General features: G+C 36.2%; 1 protein-coding gene across 2 annotated transcripts; it reads left to right on the top strand.

Moving 5' to 3' along the window:
- Positions 1-9597: 9597 nt before the first annotated feature.
- LOC147632695 (LIM domain-containing protein WLIM1-like) lies at positions 9598-12012 on the top strand. Of its 2 annotated transcripts, none has more exons than XM_086807520.1 (5): positions 9598-9925; positions 10944-11043; positions 11128-11177; positions 11371-11457; positions 11541-12012. In XM_086807520.1, the coding sequence occupies exons 1-5, from the start codon at positions 9791-9793 to the stop codon at positions 11748-11750; spliced, it is 582 nt and encodes a 193-aa protein (XP_086663646.1). In that variant the 5' UTR covers positions 9598-9790; the 3' UTR covers positions 11751-12012. The 2 variants fall into 2 exon arrangements, with proteins under 2 accessions (XP_086663646.1, XP_086663645.1); XM_086807519.1 differs by having other exon boundaries at positions 9626-9925; positions 11368-11457.
- The last annotated feature ends 2531 nt before the right edge of the window (positions 12013-14543 follow it).

Below are 14543 nucleotides of genomic sequence, written 5' to 3'. Positions count from 1 at the left end.
ATAAGTTCTCATAGATAAGGAGAAACAATTTCATGGTCGTTTTATGATAATGCAAGACCATCAACTCCCTCTCAAGTCAACAATAGAATTGACTATGCCTTAAGGAATTTCCATGCTAATAGAAGCTTTCTATTTGAAGAATGAAATGCCTTGAAAGTGATTACTTTTGTTGCCCATAGCTTAGGAAGAGTGGATTAAGTAGACTCGTGGTTAAATCAAATCTACATTGTAGCTACTTTGAGGTCACTCTATAAAAATTTATTAATCACATCACATGAGTTAAATAGTAGGATATTGTTAAATCATGCAATATACATACACATACAAGGGGTGTATTTATAGGTCTCCTTTAGAGTATGTATACATGGGTGTATACATATGTCTCCTTTATAGTATGTATAGATAGGTGGGGTGTCTAAAATTGGAGGATGAATGTATACATACATTAGGCCCCCTCTAATTAAACAAGAATTTATACATTAGGGGGTCCTTCAGTGCATAACTTAAAGAGTGACCACTTGGCATAGCTACTCAAGCAGCTAGTGTCAATAACCCCTAAAAAAGACTATAAATATCATCCTTCACTCCATAGTTTATTTCTTGAAAATTTTTGACTATCTGCCTTTCTTTTGTTTAAGTGTTAAAAATGACCTCGTATAGTCTTCTTTTACCCCATTTATCCACATGGTTTTTAAGACCTTGGGACCTAGACCTTAGTCTACTCCTATATTTTGTTTGTTTCCCTATGCTTTTAAAAAAGTATAGCTTATCTACAAGTTTAGATAAGCAAGATATTCCATGTTGAAGATTTACAATATACTTGAAGGCACCTTACATTACCTTCTTGGCTCTTTTAATCCACTATTTAACCTTGGGAGCAAGTGTTCGATGTTCTTAATTACTTACAAAAATCTTTGAAAATGGGTTGCTCACGTACAATTAGTTCTTATTGTGAAAGAAGTGATTCCATTTAACCAAAGGGTTTATAATATCCCTTAGGTGGAGTAAAAGATGCAAAGAAGTGATTGATTTTTTCTCACTACCCATTCAACCAAAAGGTTTATAATATCCCTTGGGTGGAGTTAAACATTCAAAGAAGTTCCATCTTTAACTCAAAAATTAACTAACGAATAACGTCTTTATATTTCCTTCAAAGTGATGCGAAATTTCACCCATCTTTTATGTGCCACCCATGTATTCAATTTCTCATGCCATTAATAACACCTATGCATGAGAATGCATGGTTTTATATGAGCATGTGTATGTCACACATATATGCACATGTGTGTGTGTGTGTGTGCACATGCACTTTATTTATACACATAAACATGGTGCATGCCACATGTGTTTGTATGCACAATAAGGAGAAAACATGTGGATTGTAAGCTCTAACTATAGCTTCTTAAAAATAATAAATTCTTTGTCTTATCATATTATGGTGCATTTGAGTTTAGGCTTCTATTGAGACTTCTAAAATGTTGTATAGAATAAGATGCCAATGTGATCATACTCTATCTTCTTTGTAATCCATAGATATTTTAGTGCGAGGACCAAACGTCATCAAAGAAAAAAGCAAAGTATTGTCGAAAAGACATGAGTGGACATCTAACACACTTTCTAGCTTGAAAATTTTTAAAAAAGGTGCATGTTTCATGAATGTTAGCTTGCTCCCTAAATGTGTAGCATATTACCCACACAACACTGAAACTTTGTCAACCTCAAGCATAAAGCTTACATGTAAAAGTCGTAACAATCTTTTAAAAATATAAAGCTTACATGTAAAAGTCTTAACAATCTTTTAAAAATATAAAGTTTATACAAAGAAATTTGTGGTTAGTGGACTAAAACTTGTTGTGATATGAGAAAAAACCCAAAGGTGAGATCGAGCGATAATTTGGGTGCATAAAAATTATCAATAGCAATTCAATCAAAATAAAGAGGAAAAATCATGTGAATAAAGTCCTTGCATCACCACATACCATTTGCATTTTTTACAGGATTGATTGAAATGCCTTTTTTATAGACTTCTTCAATGCCTGGCATGTGACTTAATAATCATCAAACATTGTGAAGTTGTGCATTAAGGGTGATTTTATTAGAAGTGACATGATTACAATCCTCATAAATTAGAAGTTGTGCATCAAGGGTGATTTTATTAGAAGTGACATGATTACAATCCTCATAAATTAAAAAGATAAATGCCTAGATTTTATGCACGAGAATCAGCTTTCAAATTATATCAAGAGTGATGATTTAAATGTACAAAAGAGTGCATATCATGTCTTAAAAGAAAAAGGAGAGAAACCATGTTACAACGTGTGGCCTCTTTGCGTTTCTTTCCTATTGGTTGAAGAGTGAAATAAAGTATGATTCTTACAATGTCTAGATTAGATGATTTGACTTGCCAAAGGACTAGAATATTCATTTTTCATTGAAGGGTACCTTAGGGTATAGTTAATTTTTACTCATGTGACTATCCTTCACTCCATAAATTTCTTCTTGAAAAGTTGTGACTGGTTGCCTTTCTTTTCCGTAAGTGTTAAGGATGACCTCGTAAGGTCTTCTTATACATCATTGATCCACATGGTTTTTTAAGATCACTGCCTCAATCTAATCCTATATTTTGTATGGTTCCCTGTGCTTTAAAAAAATATAACTTATCTACAAGTTTAGATAAGCAAGAAAGTCCATGTTGAAGATTTATAACATACTTAAAAGCACCTCACATACCTTCTTGGATCTTTTAATTCTTGTATGTATCACTAAAAATGGCATTAAATTATGTTATGGATGCTACCTTAGTTTAAATTCGATGTTTTGTTTATGTCTTTTCCCTTGGGAGGAACTGTTTTATGTTCATAATTACTTGCAAGAATCTTTGAAAATGGGATTGCTCACATACAACAAGTGCCTATGTGAATGTTTCCCCCCCCCCTCTAACCATTTAACCCGAAAGGGTCTATAATATCCCTTAGGTGAAGTCAAAGATGCAAATAAGTGATTAATTTAACCATTTAACCAAAGGGTTTATAATATCCTTGGGTGATGCAAAGAAGTTGCAATGTAAAATAAAAATTAACTTACTAGAACAATAGTACAAATCATATCTTGAGACAATTGAGCCAAAGTGGCACTGATGTGATAGCTTTGGCACAAAAATTATATTTCCTTCAAATTGATGCAAAATTTGCCACCCCATGTATTCAATTTGTCATGCCATGAATAACATCTATGCATAAGAATGTATGATTTTATATGAGTGTGTGTATGCCACACATATATGCACGTGTGCATGCATGTGTGCATGTGCACATGCACATAAACTTTATCTATATGTGTGAACATGGTGCACGCCACGTGTGTACATGTACATGCACAATAAGGAGAAAACATATGGATTTGTAAGCTCTAACTATAATTTCTTAAAAATAATAAAATCTTTATCTTATCATATATTATGGTGCATTTAAGTTTAGGCTTCTATTGATATTTCTAAAATCTTGTATAGAATAAGATGCCAATATGATCATACTCCATCTTCTTGTAATCCATAGATACTTTAGTATAAGGACCATGAAAGACAAAAGCAATAAAGCAAAGTATTGTTGAAAATTTACGAGTGGACATCTATCAGACTTTCTAGCTTGAAATTGAAAAATAAAGGTGCATGTTTCATGGGATATTAGCTTGCTCCCTAGGTGTGTGGCATATTACCCACGCAACACTGAAACTTTGTCATGCTCAAGCATAAATTTTACATGTAAAGGTCTTAACAATCTTAAAAAATGTAGACTTTATACAAAGAAAATTGTGGTTGGGGGCATAAAACTTGTTGTGATATGAGAAAAAACCCAAAGGTGAGATTGGGCCATAAGTTGGATGCATAAAAAATATCAAAAGCGATTCAATCAAAATAAAGAGGAAAAATGATGTGAGTGAAGTCCTTGCATCACCACATGCCATTTGCATTCAATCAAAATAAAGAGGAAAAATAATGTGGGTGAAGTCCTTGCATCACCACATGCCATTTGCATTCTTTACAAGATTGATTGAAATGCCTTTTATAGACTTCTTAAATGCCTTTTAATGATAATCAAGTGGTGGCATGTGACTTAATAATCAACAAACATTGTAAAGTTGTGCATTAAGGGTGCTTTTATTAGAAGTAGTAGGATTGCAATCCTCTTAAATTAAAAAGATAAATGCCTTGATTTTACGCAAGATCGAGAATTATACTAAGAGTGATGTTTTGAATGAATAAAAGAGTGTATATCATGTGTGAGAAACCATGTTGCAATGTGTGGCCTCTTTGTGTTTCTTTCCTATTGGTTGAATTATATCAAGAGTGATGATTTGAATGTACAAAAGAGTGCATATCATGTGTGAGAAACCATGTTGCAATGTGTGGCCTCTTTGTGTTTCTTTCCTATTGGTTGAATTATATCAAGAGTGATGATTTAACTGTACAAAAGAGTGCATATCATGTGGTATCAAGTCTTAAAAGGAAATGACGAGAAACCATGTTGCAATGTGTGGCCTCTTTGTGTTTCTTTCCTATTGGTTGAAGAGTGAAACAAAGTGTGGTTTTTTCAAGATTAAGAAACCATGTTGCAATGCGTGGCCTCTTTGTGTTTCTTTCCTATTGGTTGAAGAGCGAAACAAAGTGTGATTTTTACAAGGTCTAGATTGGATGATTTGACATGCCAAAGGACTAGAATATTCCTTTTTCATTGAAGGGTATATGTTAATTTTTTCTTGTGTGAGTATCATCCTTCACTCCATAAATTTCTTCTTGAAAAGTTATGACTATCTACCTTTCTTTTGCTTAAGTGTTAAAAATGCCCTCTCATGGTCTTCTTTTACCTCAATGACCCACATGATTTTTTAAGATCTTACGACCTGAGCCAAGTGCCAGCTCAAGGTTGGTGAGATGGACCATGACTTATACTATATGCAAATTATGATGGGTTAGATGATTATGTGAGGAAGCTTGTATCCTATCTACCAATTATGTATTGTGTTGTAGCCTCTACTAGCTCCTCTAAGCTTAAAACTCACTCTCTCTCTCTCTCTCTCTCTCTCATTGTCAAGGGATAGGAAGTGTGTTTGAAGGAGGGGGTGACACTCTCCTAGCAATGGCTAGGAGAGTGGGGTGGTTGCCTTGCTAATTGGTGGACATGTGGGGCTCACAAAAAGGAGAAGGTAGGCATATGGATTAAATTAAATTAGAGTGAGCGATGAGGTGGTGGTATCTTGGTGCAAAGGGAGGGCCCAAAAAATAGTTGGGAGGAGGACAAAGGTAAATTTGAGGGGAAAGTAGGAAAATTAGAAATTTGATTGGGGGCTCCTTTAGGCCAACAAGTCTAGTCGAATCATTGTTTGCTCAAATTCTATGATACCTAGCTTTGAGGGACATAATTAAATAAAGAAGATACCCATTCAAAATGTAAATATGGAAGAAAGGCCTAGGTTTGAGTGGGTGTTGTCACCCTCTTAAATAAATATTCATTAAAATTGGCATACAAAGTTTAACAATACCCAAATAGACTAAGCCAAGATCACGACCAAAGCACTACCAATGATATAATGGGCTCAAGATGGAGGCTAAGGAAGCTTTTAAGATGGGGCTACTACAGATAGATGCAAGTCACCACACTTGCCATAGAGTAGGTTCTTGCATAGGCAAAGGTTAGTGCCATCATAATGTGTGCAAGATGAGCCTTAGCCTAAGTATATAGAGAGAGGGGTGTCACAACGTTTAAAAAAAGGGGGGAATTTCGGCTATCATTAAAAAAGGGTACTAGTGTCCTTGCAAATTTCACCTAAGATTTCCACTCTTGTAACATATGCCGGTTGCCTAAAAGATGATTAATAGGGGGTTTTGGATGCCAAAAATATGGTTTTTAAAAAAATAGAGAAAGAGCCTTATAGAAGACTAGCAAAGAGGAATGTGGACTATATATGTATTTTCAAAATTTTATATAGATTCTCTATATAAAAAATAAGGAAAGAGCCTTATAGAAGAGGAATGTGGAAAGGGGCTTGAAATGGGTCGAGGGTCACCACCTTTGTCTATAAATTTCGAGATGGGTACTTTTAAAAAAAGCATTAAGGTGCAACTCATTAGCCTTTGTAGATCTTTTTGAAGTTTGGAGCTCTTGGTTTCATAACTAGAAGAACAAAATAGAGGAGACCATCATTGTTGGAGAGGTTGTGTGGTAGGAAAATGTGAGATCAGATGAAAAGAAAACATGCCCTAAGTGCTTGGCACCTCTTAAGTGTGAACTTCAATTAGGAAAGATATCTATATCAAAGAACAATTTTTTTTTTTGCTTCCCATGTTTTTATAGGGGACCAAAATATCATGTGGGTATAAGGACAAAGAGTGCCTAGACGTGAAGCTCTAGCACTCAAATAAGCTTATCTCTATCCATGGTTGCACACAAGCTTTACTACTAATAGGCAAGCAACTGCACCTAGAACAAGGTAAATTTATTTATTTCTAAAATCTACTTATGACCTAAATTGTGATTCTCTCTCTCTCTCTCTCTCTCTCTCACACACACACACACACACACACACACACACACGTGTGTGTGTGCACACACCCATATTCATATATATGTGTGTGCATGTGTATGTATATACACACACATACATGTATACGTGTGTGTGTGTGTGTACGCACGTACATACATGTGTACGTGTGTGTATACACACCCATATACATATATATGTGTGTGCATGTGTGTATAAACACACCCATATTCATGTGTGTGTGTCTCCCATGTTTCCAATTCATGGGCTCATGGTTTGCATAAGTTTTCGTGTTTTGTGGTAGCATGGATTGGGTATGTTACCATGGTTGTTAGCTATGTGTAATGTGAGATGAAAAAAATCAAATTAAGGGGAATAATCTTTGTAACTTAAAGGTACTTGTAGATTTAGAATATATAGGGCAAGCTTATATAGGATAGTTGTAGGTTTGTAAGGTAGAGATAATATTCCAATTTAAAGTCTAAGGTAGTAGGTAGTAGCCTCAGTAGAAAGAAAATACATTTATGTAGAAGGACTCCTTTTCTTACCACACTGGAAGGTGTACTCTTCATGTACCAATTTTCCCATAAGGGAGGACTTTATTGTAGCTTAGTAGATTCTAGGGTAAGCATAATAAAGGTGTAGGTTTCTAAGGTAGGGATACCATTCATTGAGTTAGCTAGGTAGTAACCATAGTAGAATAGATTGTAATTAATAATAACCATAGTAGAATAGAGAATAATTAGCAATGTATGTAGTAACACATATTTTTTAAAAGAATTACGAGTACTCTTAAAAAAGTGGTTGGCCTAGTGTTGCACAGAGTTACTTCATCACCCATACATTTAGTATTTTACCAATAGGCTTGAGTGGTGGTGTATGCGGTTAATAAGGAAGTCGTGAGTGCGAACCCAAACACATCCTTCAATACCAAAAACTCTCACACAAAAAAAAGTAAAAATCTTAATGTAGGCAAAACTTTCATTAAAATGTCAACTAAAAAAGGAAATTAGCATAAAATCTAATCGTATATATGTTAATAATAAAATTTAATAAACTACATAAATTATATAATAATTAACATAAATGGCAAAAAAGAAAATTAGCATAAAATCTAATCGTATATATGATAATAATAAATTTAACAAACTACATAATTATATAATAATTAACTTAAATGGCAAAATTATGTTGATTATGTATTACTTAATGTTTAAAATATTAAGTAATAAACATTGGATAATTTTGATCAACTCATTGTATAAAATTTGCACACAAATGAAGCTTATGAAAATCATCACAAATTATAAGGTGAACTAGCTTATATAAATAATAATGTAATTTGTTTGAGAAAGTAAACTTTTAGATTAAAACATTATAAACTCGTACCAATATCCTTTTCACACCTAATATTTATTTATTAAAAAATTCACAATGTATTGACAACCCCTTGCGTCATGTCAAAGACACCCGTACTAGAGCACACGCTTCCAAGATATGCAATATGACTTTATAAAAAATCCATGTGTGCAATAAGGGCATGAAAGAATTGCTCATGCATGGTATTTATGCATGAGCAATGCTTGCTATTATGCATGAGTGGTGCTTGCTATTTGGAGAGGATAAAAGTGAGCCGAAGAGGTAAAACACTTAAAACTTCTTTGTTTAAGGCATTAAGAGTTGCAAAAGAGGCCATTCATTTTGTAAAGGAGCATTCTATTCCCAAACTACAAAAATATTTTCTTAGATTAAATACAAATAATGCTAATAAATGCTTGCCATTACATTAAGATGGTGGCTTGCTTGGTTATGAACTAGAGAAAAACATGAATGTTGTATAAGTTTGCATCATGATAATAATTGTTAGTCGTAAATTGTAGGTCATGGCATTTATAAACAAGTAAAAGCATATGATAGTTGCGGGCTGCTTAAGCCCAATGTGATGAGATGGAGGATTATTAAAGCCAATTCAAGTTGTTTTGCATGTGAAATAAAATGTTATTGCACAACTTAACTCATCCTTGAATCCGTTGGCACCATCATGGTTTAAGGTTGGTGTATGTTTAAAAATCCTTAAGCTTGTTGAATACATGGGCACCATGGGCTTGTGTACAAACACCGTTAGGCCTTATTTTGATGAGGTGGGGATATAGTTGATTTCCACAGTGTGTAGTAAGGGTATGCGAGAGTGGAGATATCTTAGAGGGTCTCAAGCATAATTCATACTTATCCATTGGATGTAGCTTATCGCGGATGTGTCAAGAATTCCATAATGATGTCGAATAGTAAACATCCTCCCACAATTTGCCACCCACATGTGCCATTGACCCACCATTTCTACCAAGTCACCATGTCAAGAAAGGGTCCTGCCTAATTAGCAACATTAACATGTGGATATTTAAGAAATGAGTGGGCATGATAGGATTTTAAGTTAACGAAGAGGTGCACCTAGAAATACTTAACAATGTCCTAACCTTGCTGAAGACGAGAGGGACAATTACATCATTAGAAGTTGCTATCTCACCTTCTCTCTCTCTCTCTCTCTCTCTCTCTCTCTCTCTCTTCGGCATTCTATCCAGGAATGCATTTGAAACCTAACTTACTAGGCATTAGGCCTCAAGGTGGGGACATGTGGGATGGGGATTGCAAGCTCACATTTGGACGGCAGCCCTAACCGCCGACAATAACGAAGAGGACTCTAAAACCATAGCCATTTTTAGTATATGTTTCGACGGGCATTTTGAAAATTTACTAGTACTTTACGTCCAATTTACCTAGAAAAGGGTTAAAAAAAACAGGCATTAAAAAGCAACACTGGTGGGGGGATCATGGGTGCTCTTTAATTTTGTTATGGGGAGAGAGAAAGTCTTCCTTTTTCCCTTCTCTAGTGGGACAGCTAACAAAGGATGTCGTTCCTAATATTAAATTAATAAAACGAGGTAAACGTTGCCCTAAATATTTCAAAAATTTGAAGTAGGGTTATAGACAGGGTGGATTCAACTACATTGGTGAGAAGGTTGGGGTCCGGGTATAAAGGGCAACCTCAGTGTCTGTGTTTGAAGGAGATGGCTTCTGCTCCATCACCATCATTGCATGCCATACATCTGGTTTTCTTGTCCTTTTAGACCATTGCCATCGCCAGATTCTGCAGACGTTTCCATAGCCATTCCTGCGGACCTTTCTGCTCATCTCTGCTTGCCATAGTCACTTCTGCTGACCCTCCTTCTGTCCCTGCCGAGCTTTTCTGTCCGTCATGGCGTTCGCCGGAACACAGCAGAAGTGCAAGGCTTGCGAGAAGACCGTGTACCTCGTGGATCAGCTCACAGCAGACGGGGCCGTCTTCCACAAGGCTTGCTTCCGATGCAACCACTGCAAGGGCACCCTGAAGGTATGCTCTCCAGAGGTTTGCTTCTTCGTCACTGAATTATGGCTGGGGTACTAAGGTTTTTCAGTGGGCTCATGGCTCTGGGGATCCTCAGTGGCTCAATGATCCAGGGCACCCATTGCCATTTAGGGTTTTTCACTGGAACCATTGTCATGGTCTACCGCGAGGGTTTCTCAGTGACTGATACGATCCCATTGCATTCATGTACACAGGGCCTCTAGGGTTTCTCAATAGCTCTCTCTCTCTCTCTCTCTCTCTCTCTCTCTCTCTCTCTCTGCCAAGCAATGTTTTTTACAATGTTGCGTCTTCTGTATACAATCTTTCTTCTTGTGCTGCGTTCTCCAGGGAGTTTGAATGATATTCTCGAAATATTCCTGCTTGATCTGGTTTTTTTAGCCTTCGTTGAGATGTGGCTGCTTGATTTGGGTTCTGTTGCCCTTTGATTCAGAATTCTTACTAGTTTCATCAAAATTTTACTGCATGCCCTATTGTTTGCAAATGAGTTTTTTGGCTACGCTGTGACTCCATCCGAGGTTTTTCTGAAGTTTGATCGACAAGCTTCCACATCCTCTGATATGTTTCTGCATGGTCCATACACCTACCACCTATTTTTCCATGCTACTTATGATAGTTTTGTACATTGTGCAGAAGTTCATGCTCCTCTAGGGTGCCCTAATGACATTACTGAGTTAAAACTCAATACTGGCTTGTTGTATTTTGACATGCTTCTTAAGAATTGTATTTTTGAGCCAGTGAGGTGATAGCTCAAGTGGTGAAGGTCCTGGGTTCGAAACCCCACTAGGTGCATCGCCCAAGGGCAGATGAAAATTTGCCTATGAGCGGTGAAAAATGTCAACTATGGGAGGATCTTGGGCCTAAGGCCAGTCGGGGCAAAAAAAGGAATTTCATTCTTGATTTCTTGTGATCTTTTAAAGGCTTTGGAGAGTGATGTATAAAACATTGTTCTATATTTATTTCATCATGTCAAGCTTCAATTTTTTTTTTTGTTGGTAATTTTCAGCTGAGCAATTATTCATCATTTGAAGGAACATTGTATTGCAAACCTCACTTTGACCAGCTATTTAAGAGGACTGGGAGTCTGGAGAAGAGCTTTGACACAGGTCTTTTATGTGAATCTTTTAAATTTGATCTGCAGCTTTTTACAGATGGGTTTTTGAGCTTTGTTGTTTTTGTTACTAATACAGGTGTGAACAAGACTCCAAAGTCGGTAGATAGGGGTCTTGATAATGGAATGGTATGGAATTCTTGTCTTGCTTATGTATCTAATATTTTAGTCTATTGATGCCTTCTTGCTTTATCATAGTAATAATTCCACTTTACTGCTGTATTTAAGCTGTTTTAGCTTTCCAAACATGTAGATTATATTTGGCTTGAGCTTGCTTAGCATATGCCGGGGTTAATGGAGGGTTATTTTTCATTACTAGCAGAAGACCCCCACAAAGTTCTCGTCTATCTTCTCTGGAACACAAGAAAAATGCATTGCCTGTGGAAAAACTGTTTATCCAATTGAGAAGGTGAGAATTCTGCTGATCATTATTAAAAGGTCACAATCATAGTAAAACCCTGTATTTTTTAACTTTTTGTTGTGCTGCTGCAGGTCAGTGTTGATGGAATGACTTATCACAAGTCATGTTTCAAGTGCTGCCATGGTGGGTGTAGCCTAAGTCCGTCAAACCACATTGCCCATGAGGGTCGGCTATACTGCAGACATCATCATGCGCAGCTATTCAAAGAGAAAGGGAACTACAGTCAGCTAGAGAAGGTGCCTCCTGTGAAAGCCATAGCTGAAGAAGATGGGAATTTGTGAGCATTGGAGTGTCTCTATGGTTATGTCTATATGGCTGCATGGCAATGTTTATTTGGTGGGAATTTAATGTATATTTTAATCTCTTTCCAGCTCCTTGGCTGGCTGACCGGCCTTATTGTCACGAGAGTATGTTATTGTACCCTGCTCTTTTCCAGAGTGAGGCCAGACTGTCTTTCTTGAGCCATGTTTCATGTTTGTAGTATTAGGTAGAAAAGCTGTCTACCCCATCAATATTATTTAATCTTATTTACTGGTTTTTGTATTGAAGTGCATAAAAGCAACCTTTGCTAAGTTGTAATGTACTTGGTTCTAGTGCATCTAATGATACTAACCATGGATAGCATCAGAGAAATATCTTTCTTTTTCTAGAATAATATTGAAGCTCCCCAGGGTGATATGTTTAGGTTTTACCAATCCCTAGTCGAAAAGTTGCTTTAACTAATCCTTGGGTTCTATTGCTTCTGGCACCTATATTTTATGGCTATGATCTAGCTCTCGGTTCAAGTTTTTAATCTCATGATCTATTTTCCAAAAAGATGGTAAGTGGGCAAGATTATTATTTGGGAATACATCATCATATTCATTGAGCCATTTTGGTTCCTTTCCTGTAGAGTATGTTTCTGGTTTGTCGAGCTTGATTGCATAAATGCTTAATCCCTTTCTACGTCTATCAATTAACCTGCTGGACTACTTGCAAGGGTGAGTGACCTTGCTTTCCCTTGAGCTAAACTTTACATGAGCCAAAACCTTTAAGGCTCAGTCTTCGTGTTAGTCGCTGCATCTTTCATTTTCTACTAAACATTTATTAATCAATGAGATTTTATTTTGGCAATGATTTAAATTGTGAAAGGTCTACTAGACGGTGCTGCTGCATACTATCCGTTTTCATTACACATGATTGTGGATCTAACCTAAGTTCTCTCTTTATGTAGAGATACAAAGATGTGCACGATGATTGACTTTGGATGCATAGTTGCTTTGCCTTTGTTTTAGAGAAATGCTGTCTTGTGATGCAATGTGTATCAGTATTGTAGTATTTAGGATATTTTTGAAGGTGGTGGTGCTGTCAGTGAATCTATGCTAGAGACACAGGGAAGAGCATTGAAAGAATTCAAGGGCTTTGAGGGGAGAGAGGTTAGACAAGACTGGCTCTATATTATGTTTTCATAGTGTACAAGGGAAAGTGATGCGAAGTGGGCTAGATATTATAGCCCACTTCGCCTCAAGATGGATAAGGAGGTTTTTATACAGTTGATACCGTGGAATTCTTTGGACTTAAATTAGGAAGGATAGGTGGGTGTGCAGATGAGCAACAAAATATAGGTGTTAGATTAAAAGTTTGGTCGAGCATCTCCTTCATTCCCAAAGTATCTCAGTGTCCCATGAAGCTTGTAATATTACCTCTGTGATCCTCATAAACTTAACCAAACCCTTTAAACATCAACATTTTGTCAATGCAAATGAAAAACTAATTGAAGTTTTGGTACATCATCATCAATCCAAGGAGTCTTTAAAGTTTAATAATTGAGTTAGGCCTCGGTTGTTCATTGTCCTCCCATGTGCTTACATGAATCGATCACTTTGAGAATGTGGATAAGTATATAGTTGAGTAGAAGAAAGGAAAGCTTCGAGATTATGATTAACTCAATGATTATGATTTGACCTCATTTATGAATCTTAAGTAACCTTCCACATGCTTGCATGAATTGATGATTTGGAGAATATGGATAATTATTGTTGTTGGGTATAAAGAAAGCTTGGAGCTGATTGGAAGGAATAGTGCTACATGGTACATTTAACAAGTAAATAACATCAATTATGATTGGTTCTACAAGATCAGTGAATCCTACTCAACAATTTGCAACTCAATCTCTTATATCTTTGTAAAATCAACCTTTTGGACCTAACTAATGTATGTCCCAATGTTTTATATCTTTGTAAAATCAACCTTTTGGACTTAACTAGATGTAGGCATTACTCTTTCATATATATTAGGGAGGATGATGTAGACGAATATCATCTTCCTATTTCCTCTACACCTACCACAGTTGTACTCTTTAGTGAACATCAAAAACTTCCCACTCCTCCATACTTAATGATTCATTCTATGTTCTACTTGAGCAACTTTTTCCTTTGATAGTTGAATGTATTGGTTTTTGAGCATGCCATACAGTGGACTTTGCCTCTCAAACCCTACCATTTCTTCATGCTTTTGATTCCCCTCATCCATTATGATTCTCATCCTTCTTTTTTATATTGTTGATTATTGTTCTCTCTACTCAAATGACAGTCACTCTCTCCAATTGGAACCTTTGAATAAATATTGCTCATCCCATCAAAGTGTCACCGTAAGATGAAGCAGCAATCAATCAATCAGTCTTAGATGTGTTACAGAAAGGTTGCAACCATACATAATTACACTCCTTCATATATGCACAAAATATTATTCACCCCAACTATACAAAATAGACCATTGGCATAATAATAAAATATCAGCTCGTGGCCAAAGATGAAGTATCTTTGCACGATATTGCAAATGATAAATATGCAATATGCACAACCCTACATCCATGTGACATCCTAGTCACCTCCGTCGTAGTGCCCATCACCTACTACTCAACAATGTCAACCATGTTAGTTGCATACAATTAATTGGACTCTTCATAATCAATCCTAATATGATAACATATGATAGACACAACTCATTATACAACACGAAAATCACTCGTAATAACAACATTTCTAGCATGGCTCCAAATGTACATACACTAATAACACTAGTTTGTTAGGATT

Source organism: Cibotium barometz, chromosome 13, assembly GCF_041138505.1.
Source record: "Cibotium barometz isolate CiBa-2024 chromosome 13, ASM4113850v1, whole genome shotgun sequence".
Classification (NCBI taxonomy): domain Eukaryota; kingdom Viridiplantae; phylum Streptophyta; class Polypodiopsida; order Cyatheales; family Cibotiaceae; genus Cibotium; species Cibotium barometz.
This window is presented reverse-complemented; position numbering and strand designations above follow the sequence as displayed.